This window comes from Tupaia chinensis, unplaced genomic scaffold (genome assembly GCF_000334495.1).
Source record: "Tupaia chinensis unplaced genomic scaffold, TupChi_1.0 Scaffold149922_1, whole genome shotgun sequence".
NCBI lineage: Eukaryota > Metazoa > Chordata > Mammalia > Scandentia > Tupaiidae > Tupaia > Tupaia belangeri.
In genome coordinates this window covers 1,105,328-1,112,004 of record NW_006209766.1, presented here as the reverse complement: position 1 = coordinate 1,112,004, position 6,677 = coordinate 1,105,328, and the positions used below count along the sequence as shown (strand labels likewise).

At 49.0% G+C, this 6,677-nt stretch overlaps 1 protein-coding gene across 3 annotated transcripts; it reads right to left on the bottom strand.

Moving 5' to 3' along the window:
- Window positions 1–442: 442 nt before the first annotated feature.
- Window positions 443–3,327, bottom strand: FFAR2 (free fatty acid receptor 2). 3 transcript variants are annotated; one of them, XM_027769513.1, is made up of 3 exons: window positions 3,209–3,324; window positions 2,710–2,809; window positions 443–2,214 (listed from the first exon to the last, which is right to left on the bottom strand). In XM_027769513.1, exon 3 carries the CDS (start codon window positions 2,202–2,204, stop codon window positions 1,215–1,217), a length of 990 nt encoding a protein of 329 aa, XP_027625314.1. In that variant the 5' UTR covers window positions 2,205–2,214; window positions 2,710–2,809; window positions 3,209–3,324; the 3' UTR covers window positions 443–1,214. The 3 variants fall into 3 exon arrangements, with proteins under 3 accessions (XP_027625314.1, XP_027625313.1, XP_006171687.2); XM_027769512.1 differs by lacking the exon at window positions 2,710–2,809 and having other exon boundaries at window positions 3,209–3,327; XM_006171625.3 differs by lacking the exon at window positions 3,209–3,324 and having other exon boundaries at window positions 2,710–3,202.
- Between the last annotated feature and the right edge of the window lie 3,350 nt (window positions 3,328–6,677).

Genomic DNA, 6,677 nt, shown 5'->3' with positions numbered 1-6,677 from the left:
AACTCTCATGTAGTCGACCGCAGTTCGAGTCCTGGTCCCCATGGCTTAAACTCATGCCAGGCATGTGTGCATGTGTGCCCAAGATCCCAAGAGGATAATGGAGGAGAAGGGACTGCGGCGTGGCCATCCCCCCTGGGGGGTGATTTCTTGCTTTCTGTCTCTCTCTCTCTCTGATGAGCGCATGTGCCCTATAGCAAAAACCTCTCCAAAAAAAAAAAAAAAAAAGACAAACATTATTGGGCCAAATGTTGATTGACTTACAGCTTCAATAAACCAGAAGACAAGCAATTGTGTTTGGGTTAATAAAAGAGATGAACTTACCTTTAAAAAAAAATGTCCGTATGGTTTCAAACGCATCACCTGCCACCTTTGCTGCCGAGCCTGGTTCTCTCATTTTTGTCTTGAAGCTTGCAGAAATGTTAGAAAAACTGTAGACACTTACTTGAGAGTGTTATAATCTTTATTTGCAATCTGCTAGCCCAGGTGGTTTCCTGTGCTAGTCAGTGTTGATCTCTGATTGATGGGTGTCAAGCTAGGACCACATCCTGGCCCTTTTGAATGCCATGGAGGAAGGAGATGTGACCCAGACCTCAGGCAGCTCCCGGATTATCAGGGGAGGCAAGATAACACATGAAAACGAGTGGAGCACACTTCAAAAGCAGCAGGTCAAACTGCTGCAGTGAACCCCCCAATCATTAGAGGTCTGAGCCTCCCATCCTCCCTTCTAGTCCCCTCAGCTCAGAACCATTGTGATTTTCTTTGACGTCATTTAATACTTCTGCTCCATCTCTTTCCTGTTAGTTTCTTTCCAACGTCAACAGCTAGACCAGAGTCTAGGTGCTGTTTCTAAGCTCATAGCAAGATGGCTTTAGGCCTCTCTGCATCAGCCTCATCACCCCCAGTTCCCAGCCACTCACAAGGACTGACTTCCTATGGCCACGCTGCTTCTGAAACCCCCACCTGCTAGCCCTTCGTACGTCACCGTTTTTTGTTGCGTTGTGGAGCTATGCTCCTCTGGGCAGGAAAATTCAATCGGGAGGGGTACTGAGCTGCCGCAAGAGGCTTTTACGGAGTCCCTATCATAGATAGGGTCTGAATCTGGGGCAGGAGCCCTCACGCTCTCTTCTCCCAGGCTACCCAACTCCTGTGTAACCTGGAGAGCCCCCGAAGGTCCAGCCCCCCAAGGTCCAGCCCCCGAAGGTCCACAGAAATTGCTAGTCCGTTGTGAAGTCTGAACTCGGCACTCCATCTGCTTGACTCACACCCCTGTCCCCATTCGTCACCTCTGCTGTATCTTTGCCTTTGCGTCCCAAGAGGGAGGAGCCCCGATTCCGCAGCAACTGCAGCCCTCTTCCAAAGGTCCTGCGCACCGCCGAGGAGGAGAAGTAGAAAAGCACGGGGTCCAGGCTGGCATTGAGGGAACTGAACACCACAGCTACCGAGCGCCACTGGGGGCTCTTCCAGTTGTAAAACCCCACCAGGTGAGACACATTGTAAGGGCCGAAGCACACCAGGAAGTTGAGGAGCGTCACCACAGCCAGCCCCACAGCTCGGCGCCGCCTCTGGGCCCCCACGTGCGGCTGGGTAAGCATGATCCACACGAAGCGCCAGTAGCAGAAGATGGTGACGGCCATGGGGATGAAGAAGAGGACCAGGCACAGCTCCAGCCGCACGGGCAGCACCACGTCCAGCTGCTCGTCCGTGAAGTTCTCATAACAGGTGTTTTGGTTTGCATTTTCGGCCTGCTGGGTGGTATTCAAGTACTGGACAATGATGACAATGGTGCAGTGACCAAACGACATGATCCAGGCCACCAGAGCAGCAATCACTCCATACACAGGCCGGCGGGAGAGCTTGTACTGCACGGGGAAAGCCACCCCCAGGTAGCGCTCGATGCTGATGCCCGCCAGGAGCCACGTGCTGCAGTAGATGCTGCTGTAGAAGCCGAAACCCGTGAGGGCACACACGATCTCAGGCAGGTACCAGTGGAAGTTCGATGCAGCCTCAATGATCTTGAAGGGCAGCAGCAGCAGCAGCAGCAGGTCTGCCAGTGTCAGGCTGAGCAGCAGAATGTGCACGGGTGCAGGCTGGGGCTGGCGGACACGTCCCAGGAAGGCCCGCAGGGCCAGGAGGTTGGCCGGGAAACCAGTGAGGAAGATGAGGATGTAGGCCGTGAGGACCAAGGCGCTGTACCAGTTGAGCATTCTGAAGGAACTGGAGAAAAGGGCAGAGTCAGGAGACCCTACTCTCAGCCTGGGGACCTTCCTCTGGGTCAGGATGTGGCCATCCTCCCTGATACTCTCCCCTTCCCAGGCCAAAGTGTTCTGCTGCACCACCGCTCGCTCACACCACCTGCTAGAACTGCCCAGAGCAATTATTGACTTTGCCTTGGGCGGGATATTAGGCAGTAGTTATTACGTTTGCCATCGTGTGTCTCTGGGGGAGACCAACCCTTGTCTTCCTGAGGGAATTCCCCCTCTGCTTTCCCTGTCTATCCTCACAGAATCAGGAAGTCACGGTTATAGGTTTCCAACTGCACGGAGGCCCCTCTCTCCGTCAGAGACCTGCAGGAGAGAATGGCTGTGCAGTGAGGAGGGAGCTGTAAGACCTGTCTCGGGATAGCCAGGCTGTGTGAACCCAGGCACTGCGAACCCACCGCTAGCTCTCCGCAGGACCCAGGTACCCAGTCCTCCTCCCCAGTCTCCCTACCTCTTTTCTTCTCCTTTTGCAGAGCACAGATTCTTCTCTGCCTTGTCCTCCCACCACCACCAGTGCAACGCTGGACTCTTGAAAAGGGGAAGCTGGTGAGCTAACAGGGGCAGCAGAGAGGAAGGGTGAGTTGGCACTGTCCTTTGGGGCTTGTCCCCCAAAGACTTGAGAGAAATATTCAGAAACACCCACGGGCTGCAAGTGGCTCCTGAGCCTGGTGTTTTGGCTATAAATAGAAGTCCTCTTCTTAATGGGGGTGACTCAGTTTCCATTTGGTTTTGTAAACCTCACTGCCCACACACAGTCTTGCCCCTCCATCCTCTCTCCAGCCTCAGTGTCCCGGTCTGCTTCCTGGCCCGCCACAGGAGCTCCCGTCTTTGGGTGTCGCCCTTACATTTCGGTTTCTGACAGACTTCCTCCCCCCGCCCCAATACCTTTCCCTCAAATTCGGGTGCCCACATCTCTGCCCAGAGCACCAGCACTAAGCTAGCTGGCTTGCCTTGTTTTCGTTCCGGATTGATGGCTTCTTGGGAGTAATCCTGAAGGAGAATCTGTAAGCTTCTGGGAAAGAGGAGCAGGGCTTTAGCCACGGCTCCTACTTCACACAGGAAAAATGGTAAGGAACCCGACTGGTAGGAAGTTCTTATACCAGCACGAGTCACATGACCAGAGCGAGAGGAAGGTCAGTCCTCGAGCAGTTTCCTCCCAAACCCCAAGTTAAGGCCCCGAAATCTTCATTCGTTCCCTAGAGGTCCTCACTCAGACCATGCACACAGTTTTTTCCAGTCCCCAGTTCCTGACATGATTTTTTTTAAAAATCCATTGTTTTTTCCATTTTGCAAATCAGACAGTCTTCTTTTCCTTCTATAATTCTACTCATCCTCAGAAAAGAGATTTCCTTCTTCTTTTCTCCATTCAGTTTTCACTCTCTGAGGTCTCCCCGCCTCTGCCCCCGTTTCCTTTGCCCTTTTTAGTTGATACAGGTTGGTTTCTCATAGTCTGCGTCTGGCTATGGTAGACATAGGCTGGGATTTGGAGCCATGCACGTGGGCTCAGATCCAAGTGCCTTCATTGCGACCCGGGCACATCAATTCTCTGAACTTCAGTTTCGTCTTCAGGCCAGTGAGCCTGAGAACACTTACGTCCGAGGATTTCCTGAGGCTCCAATGGGACGGCGTATCCGAAGCGCACAGTGTGAGCGCCTGACGTGGAGCAGGTGTCAGAGTGGTCCCTCTTCATCCCACTGGACGGCTTCATAGAGAGCGGATCACCTGGTACAATCTCCCAGAGGTGTAGGGCACACATATGCTGTCTGACTCGGGAGTGTCCAGAATTCAGGAGCCTGATTCAGGTGCCTGCAGGCTCTTGGTAGGGCAGGATGCTCAGGTGCCATTCCTCCCATCCCATGCTCCTCTCTCCATGGGCTAAACCACCTTTGTTCTTTCCCCTGGTTCCCCACCACCCACTCGCTTGAATAGCCCTAGGTTGGGTTAGAAGCTCTGCCTCGTCTATTTGAAGTACACATGCGAGGAAGCAAGGGTGGTCAGAACGTGTTTTCCTCTTGACTGTGAGGCTGAGTTTCTGTTTTGCCATCTGCAACCTGATCCCTGCTCACAGAATCTACGTTCTTTCTGTAGTGCATACTTTCCTCCATTTGTTTGCTCATTCATTCATTCATTCATTCATTTATTATTTTTGTGGCCTAGAACCCCAGGATTCAATTATCTTGATATTTACCTTTTTTTTAAAAAAAGAATTATTTTTAAATTAAATTAAATTAATTATTATTATTTTTAAATTTGACCAGAGAGAGAGATGGGGGTGAGTGAGAATGCAAGCCACCAGGTCTGGGACTGGAAATGTGATGGCCATGTGGGAGTTCAGCACTTCAACCAGCCACCATGCCACCTGCTAGCCCAATATTTAGCTTTTCTTTCTCTTCAACTCTATCTTCCTGTAGAACCAAAGAGTTAAAAAAATTTTTTTTCAAGTTTATTCATTCATCTCCTCCATGAGAAAGAGAGAGATGGTGGTAGGGTCACCTCTAATAGGCCCATGTCACAATCCACTGGATCACATCATAGCCACGCATACACTTGTTAGGAGTGCCCAGGGATGTCCCGGGATGCAGATGCAGGACCTTTTTCCATGTAGACCCAGCTGCACTGTGTCTATACCACTCCTTTGCTCTCAAAAGAGTTTCGTTTCTTCATTTAACTCTTTTATTCCAACACACACGTGTACTGTTCAGATGAACAGGGTAATCAAAGAAGGAACAATTCTGTTGCTTGCTACCAAATTTGTTTGCATCATTGTGCTTTTGTGATTTTCTGTAAATGTTCATTTACAGAACGATAATTACATCTAGATCGGATGAAGATCTAGATTTCATGACAAATCAGGAACTTAACTGGAAAACAAGAGTTGAGAAGTAAGATTGCCTTTTGATCTCTGTCCTTCGTTCCCCACCTCATGCCTTTCTCTGTCACTGTCACTTGTGTGGAACATACTCCAGGTAAACCCCTTCCCTCATGTTCATGGTAGTTATGAGGGTAACATAAGAAAGGAAACTTTTGAACTCATGGTCCAGGACACCTTCCTACGTCACAGGAAAAGGAAATGCAACGTCTTAGGGTGAATTCCAGGGGATAGGCTTTCATAGAAGTAGTATCTTGCACAACGTCTTCTCAGTTCAGTTTTTTTTTTTTCTGATCATTATAACCCAGCTCATTATAGTAGGAAGTTGGACTCATTATCCAAAGTTACATATAATTGCTTTCTCTATTTTTTAACTTTACAGCCACCCCACAGTCCACTCTAATATAGGCTCTGTCCCAGTTTTTCCATGGGATCTTCTAAGATTTGCAGTGACCTCTCAGTTACTAAGTTCAGAGGACATTTTAATTTTATTGTATTAGTATTCAACACAATTTCCATATCTTTTTCAAAATATTCTTTTTCCATAAGTTGTTTTTTTTTTTTTTAATTATTTCTTTCATGAGTAAGAGAGAAAGAGTACCTTCAGCAGGGTCTTTTTTTTTTTTAAGAATACTTTTTCTTAGTTTAAGAATTATTTTATTTAACTTTATTTTATTAACTTTAATTTGACCATAGAGGGACAGAGTGAGAGTGAGAGAAAGGAAGCGAGAAAGCAAACCACCAGGTCCAGGACTCAAGCCTTGGTTGGCCACGTGGGAGTCCAGTGCCCTCAACCAGTATGCCACCTGCTGGTCCCTTCAGCAGGGTCTTAATGCCATGATCCATGCCCAGCCTGAGCCAGCCCCAGATCATGGACATGCATGTGCCTTGCATACTAAGGGAGGTCTCTGGGTGTGAACTTGAAACCTTTCGATGTGGATTGTCCTTACAGTGTCGTGTTTTACCACTGCACCACCATCTAGCCCCTTTCCATGAATTCTGACATGTTGTGCCTTTTTTTTTTTTTCTTGTAAATTTTGACAGAGGGCTTGTGTGCTGGCTGAAGACAAGAGTATGCATGTGAGAAAGGATCCTCCATGGGGATGGTCACACCACAATCCCTTCGCCTTTTCTCCCTCTTTTTGGGATTTGGGGCATGCATGCACATGTGCCCAGAGTGTTTCTCAAGCTGCTGGGTCTGGGGCTTGAACTGTGCATTTGACCATGTGAGAGCTAGCTGCCACACCACAGGCCGGCTCTTCTTTACTCACTTCTCAATTTGCTAGCTCACCTCCCCCTACTCATCAAACATGGGAGCTCCTAATACTTGATTCTAGTTCTTTCTTGTCCTCGTCTTGTGCTCTCTCCCCAGTCCATTGCATGCATTCCCACAGCTTCCGTTACCATCTTTGTGACATCCAACTCTGCCTCTCCACCCTGGGTTTCTGTAGTTTCACACCCACATGTCCACCTGCTTAATTGATATTGCTATCTGGATGTCGTGCAGGCATTCCAAAATCGATGTATTTAGTACTGACGTTAGATCTTTC